The sequence below is a fragment of the Lampetra fluviatilis genome, chromosome 39 (genome assembly GCF_964198595.1).
Source record: "Lampetra fluviatilis chromosome 39, kcLamFluv1.1, whole genome shotgun sequence".
Taxonomy (NCBI): Eukaryota; Metazoa; Chordata; class Hyperoartia; order Petromyzontiformes; family Petromyzontidae; genus Lampetra; species Lampetra fluviatilis.
Window position 1 is genome coordinate 4,310,479 of NC_136313.1, and position 15,234 is coordinate 4,325,712.

The 15,234-nt window shown below is 42.2% G+C and overlaps 1 protein-coding gene across 1 annotated transcript in view; it reads right to left on the bottom strand.

Moving 5' to 3' along the window:
* The window catches only part of LOC144945903 (uncharacterized), a gene marked incomplete at its 5' end in the record, with an annotated part of 56,270 nt that overhangs the window by 12,326 nt on the left and 28,710 nt on the right, over positions 1–15,234 (bottom strand). Inside the window, 13 exons of the mRNA XM_078874535.1 lie at positions 1,648–1,805; positions 2,579–2,643; positions 3,277–4,304; positions 6,409–6,560; positions 7,584–7,645; positions 8,563–8,687; positions 9,410–9,576; positions 10,175–10,236; positions 10,830–10,948; positions 11,242–11,405; positions 11,590–11,648; positions 12,314–12,447; positions 14,551–14,708. Of these exons, the coding sequence (XP_078730661.1) occupies positions 1,648–1,805; positions 2,579–2,643; positions 3,277–4,304; positions 6,409–6,560; positions 7,584–7,645; positions 8,563–8,687; positions 9,410–9,576; positions 10,175–10,236; positions 10,830–10,948; positions 11,242–11,405; positions 11,590–11,648; positions 12,314–12,447; positions 14,551–14,708 (2,453 nt within the window). The remainder of the gene's footprint in view (positions 1–1,647; positions 1,806–2,578; positions 2,644–3,276; positions 4,305–6,408; positions 6,561–7,583; positions 7,646–8,562; positions 8,688–9,409; positions 9,577–10,174; positions 10,237–10,829; positions 10,949–11,241; positions 11,406–11,589; positions 11,649–12,313; positions 12,448–14,550; positions 14,709–15,234) is intronic.

Sequence of the window (15,234 nt, forward strand, 5' to 3'; positions counted from 1 at the left end):
GTACAAAAGGGGAAATATTTCTAAGGAATGTGAAACAAAAAATTTGCAGCATTTACCCCCCCCCCCCCAATTGCAACAAAACTTAAACAATATATGCAACAAATTGCATGCCAAGATGATATCACCAATGTTCCACACATGCGGCAGTCAATTTGAGCGAGCAATGAAAAAACTGAACGCAAACAAAATGTGGCCAACATATCACGGGTTTCAACTTTAGCTGCACAAAGTGCTCGATTCAAAAGTGCTTTAAAAAATGCATGTCTGCCTTACTTTTGCAGAAATTATTTCGGACAAAGATTCTACAGCAATGTCTTACATGACACGGTGGATAGCCAAAATTGAGAAAGCTTGCGATGGGTGTGGTCTCATGGGTCAGGATGATGGTTCAAGGTGGAAAAAATTAACCCGTAAAAACAAAGTTTTTCACTATAAATCCTTTATATGCGTGGCGGCTAGTCCTCTCGTCCTCTGGCTTGAGATGGCTGCCACCTATGGGTCAGATGATTGTCTGCCACCATTAAGCAATTGGTAATTAAATACTTAATTTTTTTTCCCTAAACAGTGTAAAATTTTGGGGAAAAAATTTCACGCAAATTAATTGTCACGCACAACGAGTCTGTGTGGAAAATGTCAGCTCGATTGGATCACGGGAAGTGGGTTAAAAAACGACCGAAAGATTTGCACGGTCCTAAGCAAGCAAGCGAACTTAATATAAAGGATTTAAAAATATATTCGCCTGTGGAGGACGCGGGGATCGATCCCGCGACCTTTGGCATGGGAAGCGAGGGCGCTACCAACTGCGCTACTCCGCCACGACCTATGGAGGGGTTACGCTCTGGGATCCTACACTGTGACGTTCAGCCAAAGCCATGAATGAGTTCTATTTGAATAAATGTAAAATAAAAAATGTTTGCCTAAAAAGTGTAAAAAATTTTAATTTTTTTTTCACGAACATTAATTGTCTCGCACAACGAGTCTGTGTGCAAAATGTCAGCTCGATTGGATCACGGGAAGTGGGTTAAAAAACGACCGAAAGATTTGCACGGTCGTAAGCAAGCAAGCAAGCACGCAAGCAAACTTAATATAAAGGATTTAAAAAGTGGGGGGGGGGAGGGATTGGGGCCAGTTGGGGAATTTTCTAAATGTCTACCAACAAGGCACGTTCCAATCTGAAATGTCCCCTCTGGCACTTGCATTTTTACATATTTACAGACTTAAAAATTGGCTTCTCTATTGCCCTTTGCACTTCTTTTAAATGTGGTTTAAACTCAACTGGGTGGAACAATTATAGGTTTAATTCCTACGTATAAAAGTGTACATTACCCTCGCCTTCATATATTATTAACTCAATCCGCTTTCAGGTTCCACGCATTTTAAAAATGTACGTAAAGGAAAGTCACCACCAAGAAACTTATGGAAAAATGGCCTTTTGGAATTTCATGGCTGGCTCTACTACAGGTGGACCAGCAACGGCGCAGTAATTTTACACATGGATCCAAAACATAAACAACATGATTAACCACCGAAAAGAAAGGACCATAGCTTGAGAGAGATCATTTGGATAGGCCATTTTTCAAAACAGAAATGGTGGAATATTTGGGATGGAGAAATGTTTGTATGACAAAAGAGAAGTTGAGTATTTACCAGACACGTTAATAGAGCTAGTTGCCAGCTGCAGTAATGTATTTGGAATTGTAGCATTTGGATCCAAGCCGCTCACAAAGGCCCTCAGCACATTTTCCTTCACTGGTGGGCTGTCGTTCACAAATATTGCTTCGGCATCAACGTTGACTGAACCACTCCTGTGGAGAAAGCAAAATCAAGCAGGTTGAGGTTTGATGTGTTGCTTACATTAAAACCCACGGTAGCTCCATGGCAGACAGAGTGGCTCTCGCCATTGGCAAGTTCAGTCGAAATCTTGGTTGGCAGACAGGGTGCGGACCCTTAGGCAATTATTGCCGATGAACAACTGTTTCAGTGAAATCTGATGTTGTGAAGCTTTCGAAAAGAGATTTTCTTTAAAAAAAAAAAAATCGGATAACCGATTCTGATATATTACAAATGAGAATAGTCCCTAAAAGGCTTCAGTACAAAATAAAAAAAATCCCATTATATAGTTGGGCATCATGGTTAATTAAATATGAACCCCAACCCTAAATGCATCTCTCCACAGCAATAAAATAAGACTGTACACTAGCCTATGACCTTTCCAGACAAAAGTATTATCCAACAAAACTTGCTTGCATAAGCGCGTAACATATTTGACCTTCGGTGGCTCATCAGCAGAAGTTATCCATTATTCTTCATGCGTTGACTAAGGCCGTAGTTTATATGGAATGCTCTTGCTAATAAACACCTGGCAACCCAGCCGTACTTAAAAAACAAGCTCGAGTCTGCTGATGAGACTGTGGGGCAAAATTGGCCTACTGGTTGCTTTGGTTAAACAGATGTTTCTGATAATATTTGGCCTGGAAAGCCTCTGGACATTTTTTGTTTTCTTAAATATGGCTCAACTTTGCATGGACAACATAAGTGAAAAATAAATTGCAACAAGTCTACGAAACAAAAATCTTACCAGAAGCGCAAGACATGGGTCTTGCTGAACTTTGATCCGTACTTTTTTCTGAAAATTTGATCAAGCTAAACATACACAAAAAGACAAAATGACAGTGTCATGGTTATAATTTTCTAATTATCTGACAGTAGTCTAAACAAGTTCAGGTAAAATTAAATCATTCAAAAAACAAGTTTTTTGGGTTTGATCATGTAAATGTGTCATACATCCACCTTCACCCGACAGCCAGTTAAGTAAGGCTGTCCATCGACTTCAACATTTGCCTGATGATGGTTGTAATTTACAGCAAAACACCACTCAATTGCAAATGTTGTGGGTTTGGTCTCTAACACACCAGTGTGCTGAAGTAGTAACTAATTGGCACATTTTGTTCACGTGAAAAAAACGTATTAGGTGGAGGTGGCTGTATGACAGATATACATTTATGCAACCCAGTCCAAAAATCTTTATCATAAATAAAATGTAAGTACCGGTGTGTTCGGCATGATGTGCATTGTTTTAGACCACGTGCTGGGAGCTTCAGGAACTCAACCCAATTTAGTTCAACCGAATTCGGTTCCTCCAATTTCCAAGCATGTGGAGCAGACAACTTCTGACATCCTGAACATGTGGTATAACCACAAAAGAGGGAGCTATGGCACACGACTGAAAAGCTACGTAGTATAAACGGTCAAAAGTTTTTTTTCCTTTTGGTTTACCTGTAGCACAATCTTGTCTTCAAGGACTTTGTAAGCTGGACTTGTGTTGTTGGCCAGCTCGGCTGTAAAGCCTTCATTGACAATCTTAAAAAATACAGAGTAAGCTACGTTTGGCCCGGCGGTTGGAGTTTTTACTGTGGTCGCCGTGCTTGTACTGTTTGTTGGCGGAACTGCCGTGCCGTTCACCGTGGCGTTTGTTGGCGGAACTGCCGTGGCGTTTGTTGGCGGAGCTGCCGTGGCGTTCACCGTGGCGTTTGTTGGCGGAACTGCCGTGGCGTTCACCGTGGCGTTTGTTGGCGGAACTGCCGTGGCGTTCACCGTGGCGTTTGTTGGCGGAACTGCCGTGGCGTTCACCGTGGCGTTTGTTGGCGGAACTGCCGTGGCGTTCACCGTGGCGTTTGTTGGCGGAACTGCCGTGGCGTTCACCGTGGCGTTTGTTGGCGGAACTGCCGTGGCGTTCACCGTGGCGTTTGTTGGCGGAACTGTCGTGGCGTTCACCGTGGCGTTTGTTGGCGGAACTGTCGTGGCGTTCACCGTGGCGTTTGTTGGCGGAACTGTCGTGGCGTTCACCGTGGCGTTTGTTGGCGGAACTGTCGTGGCGTTCACCGTGGCGTTTGTTGGCGGAACTGTCGTGGCGTTCACCGTGGCGTTTGTTGGCGGAACTGTCGTGGCGTTCACCGTGGCGTTTGTTGGCGGAACTGTCGTGGCGTTCACCGTGGCGTTTGTTGGCGGAACTGTCGTGGCGTTCACCGTGGCGTTTGTTGGCGGAACTGTCGTGGCGTTCACCGTGGCGTTTGTTGGCGGAACTGTCGTGGCGTTCACCGTGGCGTTTGTTGGCGGAACTGTCGTGGCGTTCACCGTGGCGTTTATTGGCGGAGCGGCCGTGGCGTTCGCAGTGGCGTTTGTTGGCGGAGCAGCCGTGGCGTTTGTTGATGTTAGAGGAATGGCTGTGGCGTTCGCCGTTGCGTTTGCCGATGGAGAAGTGGCTGTCGTATTTGCCATTGCTACAGTGGTAGGGGCAGTTGTTGCTGGAATAATAACATAAACACGAAATATTAATTACTAGCGGGAAGTACCCGGGCATTGCCCGGAGGAAAAATATATTTCTAAAAAAAACATAACATATACAAATACTAAGCTATTGTGAAAGCCCGGCATGCCGTTTGTCTGTCAATCAACAAGAAGTCCAAAAAGCTATAGAAAGTGGGGGGTAAATAGACGATCTTTAAGGTTTCCGAAAATTGTCGACCCCCCCCCCGCACCCCTCAAAAAATATTTTTACCCCACAATTACGCATATATACCTAAATACCATATATACCATAGAGTGAGTAGAATCTAGGGACTATAGTAGTATCTCTAGACTATGTAGTTTTATCTATTGACTGTACAGTAGTATTTACGGAGACCAGTCGTAGCTACCAACTGTATATAGTAGTAACTACTGACCCTGCAGTAGTATCTACTCACTATAGTCGTTACTACGCACTCTGCAGCAGTATATACTTTGTGTTATTTTAGTCTTACGCTATATCGGATTAATTGTTTATGTGGCAGATGCTATATTCTTTGGTTCTTTTCGGTTAAGTCACGTCTAAAAATAAAATAATAAATTAAAATAACATATTACGACGTTTCGATTGCAACACAAGCAATCATCATCAGGTATAAAATAAATAGCAACAAAAAATCTAACTAGAAAACTATAGACAGACATACAAGCAGACAGACATTACAACGGCACACAGAGAGAGGACACACATCGGCACAAAGAGAGGGGTTGTCTCTATGACGGTCCCTTAAATATAGAGAGGGGGGGCGAGAACGGAGAGAGGGAGGGGGCAGAGAGAATTAGCATATCAATGAGTGTACGCCAACGTACTGCTGCTGCTGCAAGTAAGATGACAATGTGGAACGCGCACGCAAAATTGAAAACTAGGAGACAGGCACACGAAAATTAAATAACCCAGCAAAACCAGGCTATGCGTTAATTGTGTGTTAACCGACTCTGTGTTGTATTACATCACATTTCGATATTTTGCTGGGTTATTTAATTTTCGTGTGCCTGTCTCCTAGTTTTCAATTTTGCGTGCGCGTTCCACATTGTCATCTTACTTGCAGCAGCAGCACGTTGGCGTACACTCATTGATATGCTAATTCTCTCTGCCCCCTCCCTCTCTCCGTTCTCGCCCCTCCTCTCTATATTTAAGGGACCGTCATAGAGACAACCCCTCTCTTTGTGCCGATGTGTGTCCTCTCTCTGTGTGCCGTTGTGATGTCTGTCTGCTTGTATGTCTGTCTATAGTTTTCTAGTTAGATTTTTTGTTGCTATTTATTTTATACCTGATGATGATTGCTTGTGTTGCAATCGAAACGTCGTAATATGTTATTTTAATTTATTATTTTATTTTTAGACGTGACTTAACCGAAAAGAACCAAAGAATAATTCCTGCAGTCACGAAAGCTCCTAAATTAAGATTAGATGCTATATTGGACAGACAGGATGTAACATCAGCTTAAGACTAAAAGAACAAATAAATATTAAATTACCTCAAACACAACTGTCGACAGTGGCAGAACACGCTTGCCAACAAGGACACTCAATTGATTTTGATAACGTTGAAGTGTTGTGTAAAACGAATTACTGGCAAAGACTAATTAGATAATTCATTGAAATTGAGAAAAATAGAAATAACTTTAATCGCTCTGACAGCTACAGGCTTAGTGCAGCCTGGAAGCATATTATTAAATACATATTTTAATTCCTTATTGGGGAAACATACTAATTAACTGATTATTAACAAAGTATATAATCACAATAACACACATTACAACTAATTACTAATCGAAAATTCATTACTAATCATAACAATTAACCGATTACTAATCTATTATATAACCTCCCCCCCCTCACCTTTAATTTCTGCACTTGAGTGGTTATAGTAATTGGGTTTAGTTATTAAATAGCACATTACAACCAATTACTAATCGACAATTCATTACTAATCATAACAATTGACCGATTACTCATCCATTATTTTATAGGTAAGATATAAAAACATTTAACGTTCATAAAAAGGGGCCTGGACCGGGGGGGGGGGGTAGCGAGAGATGGGGCTCAGCGAGGACTCACGTGCAACGCCACCCACGCTGCTTGCTGCAGGGTCGAGCTGCAGGATACCACCAGGCAAAAATGTGTTGGAGGTCAGCTCGGACAGAGCAACCGTTGCGTCGGGTGCCGTGTTTGCATACGCAGCTGTTGACTCGACTATCACGGAGCCAGGCCTGCAACAGGGAACACACGAGCGTGAAAAATCAAGAACGGCAGCCTCTTTGCTTCAGGAGATTCAGTACACAGTACGTTACATATCCCCAGTGGCTAAGGGCCAAGTCATAAGCTGATGTGAACATGCATTGAAATATAAAGTACATCAAATGCTATGCTGGGTGTGGCCAGTTAATTGGTAAGACATGTGACATGGAGGTTGCTTAAACATATTTGCGCAAGTTGATTTTATAAAGGTGAGGCCCCAAGAACGGTTGATATGCCACTTCGTCACGGATGCCATCCGTGGATGAGAAAAACTCGGGTCCCATTGCAAGTGGCTAACCATTGTGCCCTTTGTCCACTGTGTACATCACTTATGGAGATGACCATATTGCAATTTATTAACGTTGTGCTCGGCATCCATTGGTGAAGTGCACTCTTAAAAAATAACTCAAATGTTTTTTTAATTTTACCAGGCAAGGCCCACTGAACTATATAGGTTTTTTCAAAAGCGACCTGGCCACAAATGATAGCTCAAATAAGTGGCTAATCATGTGGAAATTAATAGCAGCCAAATAATCTAATTAGATGCTTCTAAAATGTGGATGGGAAAAATTACGGAGGCCCCTGGAAAAAAATCTACGTCACAACAGGGAGAACATGCAAACTCCAAATATATAGGTGTCAGGGTTGGCATCGAACCCACAACTTCCTGTTTACAAGGCAAAGTAGTTGGCATCTCGCCACCGTGGCACCCCCTTGTAGAAATTTAACATGCAGAACTAATCTCAATGAAGGCATAACATTGTACTGTCCATTTAGTAGCCTTTGTTTGATTTATTTTAACCAGTTGTTTGGAAAAGGATTCGTCTTAAATTGTAAACCACAGGTCGCCTGTTCATGGATAATGCAACCGCTGTTTAAAAACCTGGTCTTTTCACATCCATCTACATCAGTCTCCAGCGAATGGGACATGTGCCGTAAATAAATGTTATGGTTGTGCCCCTCCTCCAAGGGTCTAATAGGTTATTTCAACATACCTGAATTTTTTGATGAGGATGTACTGCAGGTTGTTGTGCTTTGGTTTCAGCACATCATTAATCTGCAAAACATCAAGAACGGATGGGTCAGCAATTGAACCTCATGGCAGGACCCTGGGGCCCCGAATAAACGGAAGTAAAACGCGTAATTAATCAATGTTTTTTTGGCGACTCCGTCCCATCGCGCACAAACGCCGCGACCCACCAGAAAGCAATCCTCTCGTTCTTCACCAAGCACCCGTCGTTACCAAAATTGCCGTAGTCATGAACAAAACTTTGATTAGTGCATCATGTAGAGCTTGTCGCGAGGAATGGATTGCCGTATCGTACGCCTTCAACGGACCTAAAATGATGTTGCAACGCAGTTTATGCGAGAGCCGGGGGCTTATGGGACCCCGGGGTCCCACCATTAGGTTCAATAGCAGTTTGTGGCATCCAACTACTCCCATCGCCTACGTTTGAGATGGCTGCTTAAGGTTGAATACCAGTGTTTTAGTACCAAGGGCTTCACAAAGATCCGATTGGTTAACAAAAATTACACAAATCGAGTACAGGGTACTTACTATTTTAAACTATCATGAACCTTCCAGGCTCATTACATTACTGTAGTTTCCTCTACAATACAGAGTATCAACATCCTGATGCTTGGAGGAAATATTTGCCTCCGATTTTTAACTGCTTTGCTTACCACTACAGGCAGACTTTCAACTAGTAGAAACTATCACCCCCCTTTTGAATGAATTTTAGCCTACTCTTCCACTCTGGCCAGACCTCTTAGACGAGGTTTGGATACTCGCACTTTGCCCCACTACAAGCAACCAACTGTGGAGTTGTACTGCTGGGGAGGTTTAAGAAAAGTATTCATCGTTTTCCAATGCAGGACACCTCCCCGACACTTAAATCTTGGCAAGGCATTTCTGAAGGCCTGTTATTATTTGAAAGAAAAAAAGTACCAGTATGCATTTTTGAATCTGCTCACCCCTTTCCAAACGTCTTTGGCGAGGTTTTTGTAGGCATCGCTGTTGACGTTGGTTAGGTCGGAAGTGAAATCCCTGTTAAGGATGCGGAGTGTAATAAACTGTGTGATATAGTTGGATGGGTTGCCTGAAAACAGCAAGGGAATAAAAACAGCACGTGTTAGGGAAAGGTTGGTGGAAATCCGTACACATACAAAATGCTTGTCTTTAAAATGTAAATTAATTATGGTCTCAGCATTTTACATTATATATATTTATATGCAGCATTTACTGAGTATCAATGGATTTAAAAAAGGGAACAGTGGTGAAGGAATGCTACTGTGGTGCAATTGTTCGCACACTGGGATTTGTAATCCAGAGACCACCAGTTCGATTTCATCATCTGACAGGGCAGTTAAGGCAAAAACCCCAGTTAGTCGACGAGCTGCGTCAAGTGTGCGTATTCACCTTTTACAAAGGTCTGGCCATTGTGGAAGAGTAGGCCAAAAATACCCTTTTCTTATAAAAGGCCTCTCATGAAATCCCTTCTCACCAGCAGTGGTGCAGGCAACAAATTACAAGGATGCACGTTCACCCCAGTGTTAAGACTTAAATGTACTCTTATTTAAGGAGAAGCAGTTTGCGCACTGTGCGATGAACTGTGGAACATCCAATCATATTGCTGGGTGAACAGCGGCAGATTGGGGGCAGGTTTCAAAAAAACGTGTCAATTATTTTAACTTTCGCACCAGAAATTCAAACCGGTGGCCTCTGGATCGCAAGTCAACAAATCAAACACTATGGCAGCAACTCGTAAATAAAATTGTGAAGAGGAAGAAAACAACAACTATGAAAAGCATAGCTGCTCACCGGCAACAGAGAGCGTCGTTACATCCACTGTGAGACCAGACCCTCCAAAGGTCTGTTCTGGGAAGGTGGTGGCGTTTTCAATGAGGGAACGAAGTTCTGTATTGTTCACGATGGTGTCTGAACTGAAGATCACATCAGTCGAAGACAGCACCCCCGGTGGGCTGTCACTGGAGAAACAAAAAAAAGCAGCAACTTTATAATTTGGGACAAATTTTTTTTTCCCACATTTCATTTAAAGTAGGCATTAATGATTAGCCCTCTTCATCATGAACTATTCAAAGATGTTATATATTTTTTAACATCTAGGTTTCTACCATCTTTTACTGGTTTTGTCTATGGTCTCATGCCATGAACCCAACTGTGATTATGCATAAATCAACAATCCTTGTTTACAAGCATAATTCAAAAAAATATATCAAAAGTATAAGATTTGATTTAAAAAACAGCTACACGATCAATATAAACCCTAAAACGGAATGAGTATCTGCTTTGTCATGCATCCGTTATAGTTCCCACGCCATATATAGAAGGGAAAGGCCTTACCAAGAACTTGGAATTGATTAGGAGAAGTGAGAAAATGGGCAGAGCCCAAGCAAAGGGGCCGAGTCCCCCCCCCCCCAAACTACTTGGATGTATTTAGCTTTCCTGTGTTCTGCTCACACCTCCGTACATGATTAAAAGGTATACGATACCATATTCCTATGCTGTAATAACATCTACCCGCTCACATTATTTACATTGGTAGCATTGACAACAGGAACCTACCTGAATGTTGTGTCCAGTAAGAGCACGTTGGGTCCATACTTTGATTGCAGAATATTTTTCAACTGAAACAAGACAATGAAAAAGACAACTCATGGTCACACTCTGCAGCAGTGTCATAATTGGTGACGAGCAATAAATGAACCTCATCTCACCACCTTCTGCATTGACCAGCATGGTGAAGTATGGCCAAACAACCTCCATGACCAATAACGTGTATGGAGGCCTTTATCTCGCAGCAGCTTGATAAATGGCAGCAAATGTATTATTTGATAAATTAGTTATCTTATAATTGACATAGCATTCATTTTCCGACCTCACACCACTGTTGGCCCAAAGACAAAATTGCTCCTCAGATTCAGTCGAGAGTGCATTTGGCCTACTCTCAAGACCTATGAACAGCGTGGAAAAGAAGGTGGGGGATACCCACACTTTACTCCACAATACAAATCACCTGCTGATCAACTGGCATTTATATTTTTCGGTGGACGACAGGCGTGGGGATTTTGGAAACTTACCCGTTATATCAACTGCCATGCCGAGATTACAAATCCAGTATGCTCACACCATTACACTGCAGCAGCATGCCAATAACTTGGCAAATTTTATTAACTATACCAATCAATTTTAGGGGTGCACTATGGAGCGAGCGACCAACCTCTCCTGCATATTTGCTGTTCAGGGCGCTGTAGTCGGCGCTGGATCGGTCGGCCAGAGCGGCATTGAACGGGGTGTTGATATTCATCGCCAATGGGACAACATTGTAGGGCTTGGTACCTGGAGAAGAGACACGGGAAGACACAAATCATTATGACATCTGCTTTGGAGCAAGAGTTTGCTGAATTCAATTAAAGCAAGATCCTGCAGATACGCGAGGTTGAGCGTTATCCTTGTGCATCTACATGATATCTACAGCAGCTTGGAGATGCTAAATACATTTTATTAGGTTTGGTTTTTGGGGGTCCAATCGCCTCCACAATGCCTTTGCACACCGTTGGCAAAACAATTCTGGCACTATGTAGCCGCGTGACTGCCCGTGTGATCTACTACTGGAGAATGAAAGTCTTTACCATCGATGGCTATGGACGACTCTTTAACGTAGACACCAGTGCTCGCCAACTGAGAGTTGTTATCAATCTTGGCGCGCAGAAGGTTGAAGACGTCTACAGGTGGGATGAGGCTCGTGGTGTTGAATGACGCTATGGAGGTCACGCTGACCACACCGGAAACGTTCCTGCAGGAGAAATCCGTTTCACATTTCAGAACGATGGCTCCAGCAACTCTTATGTTTAAATGGATTTGTTAATTTCTCTCTTAATCTATAAACACTCACACATAAGTAAAATACTTTAAACAGCATTTAGTTTTTTTTCTCTTTCACTAAAATTTACGTTTTAGTCAAAGAATATAAAACTCACGAGAAGGTTGTCATCACCGACACTGGTTGCACCGAATAACTGCTGAACATACTCTGCACCTGTTGGGAAAGGGATTGACGTTCACAACAAAACGAGATGGGGTGCATTTTAGTCATCGTCGTCATTATTTACAATATAATTTTGTATTTGACAAAATATATAGAGGACACACACACGCACCTAGAAGGTTGAGGTATTTTTTAACAGACCAGAGGAAGAGGAGTTGAAAAGCTACAAGGCAGAAAGGAGAATGGAGACGATGTTGTGGTGGTAGACATTAGGATGAAGATGCTGCAATAGACAGCGACAGTCATGTGCAGATGAGGAAAGTCTCAAGGAATGGACTTGAACTGGGGAAGGTCACAGAGTACAAAATGGCTCAAGGTAGAGTCCTTCCATCGGGGGAATGTTGACAAGTAAATTTGTTCAGCGAAGACCTTGATTATATTGGCGGAATGTGCGTCAGAGTAGAGCAAGGGAGAGGAAAGGTTGCTGGGGGCAAGCCCATGCAGAATCTTAAAAAAAGGCCACTGCAATATTTTTGTTTGTGAGCAAGTGAATATATCTGGGGCGATATAGTCACATTTACCGTGCGGGAATTATGGATATTTTACAATGGCCCAAAAAGGCCTACTGTTCTGCGGGCAACAAAGCACACTGCGCGTCCAAAGAAAAAGCACTGGAGTGTGTTTTAGCGCAAGCTTGTTTGTGGGTGCGCCTTTACCTCTTGGTTGATCCGATTGCTGAGGTCAAGGTATTCAGGCGAGGTGGTGTCATTCATGGCATTGGTGTAGACCTTGTTTATCGCGAGGAAGGTAGTGTTTACGTTGAGTAGTGGCAGAGTGGCAAGCGTGGCATCTGCAAGAAAATTTCAAAGTGTTAAAATCCAAGTGTAAATGCGTTCTGAATAATTACGTGCAAGATTCAATTATACAATTCTATACAGAATCATTTTTCAGCTTGGAGTTTACTTAATGCTGTTGATTAAAATAAAAGTTACAAGAATGATAATTTCTGAAAGTTATGCACATGATATATTTAATTAATATTGAAATCTTCAAAAGGAGCTCATTTTTAAAACAGCTGTACAAATCATTCTTTTTAAAAATTGACAGCACATTATAGTAGACATGTGCCCGACGTAGCCAGAAAATGGGCTTGAGCAGGCCATGGCAAGAAGGGATGATGGCTCATTGATAAGGGGAGGAGGACCCTTTGCGGTGATGAGATCAGCGCATGTGCAGTAATTGCATAAACATGTGGGATTTCAGGGAGGGTTTGTTCAGTGAGGATAGACAATAGCTGATGACAATGTACAAAAGGGGAAATATTTCTAAGGAATGTGAAACAAAAAATTTGCAGCATTTACCCCCCCCCCCCCCAATTGCAACAAAACTTAAACAATATATGCAACAAATTGCATGCCAAGATGATATCACCAATGTTCCACACATGCGGCAGTCAATTTGAGCGAGCAATGAAAAAACTGAACGCAAACAAAATGTGGCCAACATATCACGGGTTTCAACTTTAGCTGCACAAAGTGCTCGATTCAAAAGTGCTTTAAAAAATGCATGTCTGCCTTACTTTTGCAGAAATTATTTCGGACAAAGATTCTACAGCAATGTCTTACATGACACGGTGGATAGCCAAAATTGAGAAAGCTTGCGATGGGTGTGGTCTCATGGGTCAGGATGATGGTTCAAGGTGGAAAAAATTAACCCGTAAAAACAAAGTTTTTCACTATAAATCCTTTATATGCGTGGCGGCTAGTCCTCTCGTCCTCTGGCTTGAGATGGCTGCCACCTATGGGTCAGATGATTGTCTGCCACCATTAAGCAATTGGTAATTAAATACTTAATTTTTTTTCCCTAAACAGTGTAAAATTTTGGGGAAAAAATTTCACGCAAATTAATTGTCACGCACAACGAGTCTGTGTGGAAAATGTCAGCTCGATTGGATCACGGGAAGTGGGTTAAAAAACGACCGAAAGATTTGCACGGTCCTAAGCAAGCAAGCGAACTTAATATAAAGGATTTAAAAATATATTCGCCTGTGGAGGACGCGGGGATCGATCCCGCGACCTTTGGCATGGGAAGCGAGGGCGCTACCAACTGCGCTACTCCGCCACGACCTATGGAGGGGTTACGCTCTGGGATCCTACACTGTGACGTTCAGCCAAAGCCATGAATGAGTTCTATTTGAATAAATGTAAAATAAAAAATGTTTGCCTAAAAAGTGTAAAAAATTTTAATTTTTTTTTCACGAACATTAATTGTCTCGCACAACGAGTCTGTGTGCAAAATGTCAGCTCGATTGGATCACGGGAAGTGGGTTAAAAAACGACCGAAAGATTTGCACGGTCGTAAGCAAGCAAGCAAGCACGCAAGCAAACTTAATATAAAGGATTTAAAAAGTGGGGGGGGGGAGGGATTGGGGCCAGTTGGGGAATTTTCTAAATGTCTACCAACAAGGCACGTTCCAATCTGAAATGTCCCCTCTGGCACTTGCATTTTTACATATTTACAGACTTAAAAATTGGCTTCTCTATTGCCCTTTGCACTTCTTTTAAATGTGGTTTAAACTCAACTGGGTGGAACAATTATAGGTTTAATTCCTACGTATAAAAGTGTACATTACCCTCGCCTTCATATATTATTAACTCAATCCGCTTTCAGGTTCCACGCATTTTAAAAATGTACGTAAAGGAAAGTCACCACCAAGAAACTTATGGAAAAATGGCCTTTTGGAATTTCATGGCTGGCTCTACTACAGGTGGACCAGCAACGGCGCAGTAATTTTACACATGGATCCAAAACATAAACAACATGATTAACCACCGAAAAGAAAGGACCATAGCTTGAGAGAGATCATTTGGATAGGCCATTTTTCAAAACAGAAATGGTGGAATATTTGGGATGGAGAAATGTTTGTATGACAAAAGAGAAGTTGAGTATTTACCAGACACGTTAATAGAGCTAGTTGCCAGCTGCAGTAATGTATTTGGAATTGTAGCATTTGGATCCAAGCCGCTCACAAAGGCCCTCAGCACATTTTCCTTCACTGGTGGGCTGTCGTTCACAAATATTGCTTCGGCATCAACGTTGACTGAACCACTCCTGTGGAGAAAGCAAAATCAAGCAGGTTGAGGTTTGATGTGTTGCTTACATTAAAACCCACGGTAGCTCCATGGCAGACAGAGTGGCTCTCGCCATTGGCAAGTTCAGTCGAAATCTTGGTTGGCAGACAGGGTGCGGACCCTTAGGCAATTATTGCCGATGAACAACTGTTTCAGTGAAATCTGATGTTGTGAAGCTTTCGAAAAGAGATTTTCTTTAAAAAAAAAAAAATCGGATAACCGATTCTGATATATTACAAATGAGAATAGTCCCTAAAAGGCTTCAGTACAAAATAAAAAAAATCCCATTATATAGTTGGGCATCATGGTTAATTAAATATGAACCCCAACCCTAAATGCATCTCTCCACAGCAATAAAATAAGACTGTACACTAGCCTATGACCTTTCCAGACAAAAGTATTATCCAACAAAACTTGCTTGCATAAGCGCGTAACATATTTGACCTTCGGTGGCTCATCAGCAGAAGTTATCCATTATTCTTCATGCGTTGACTAAGGCCGTAGTT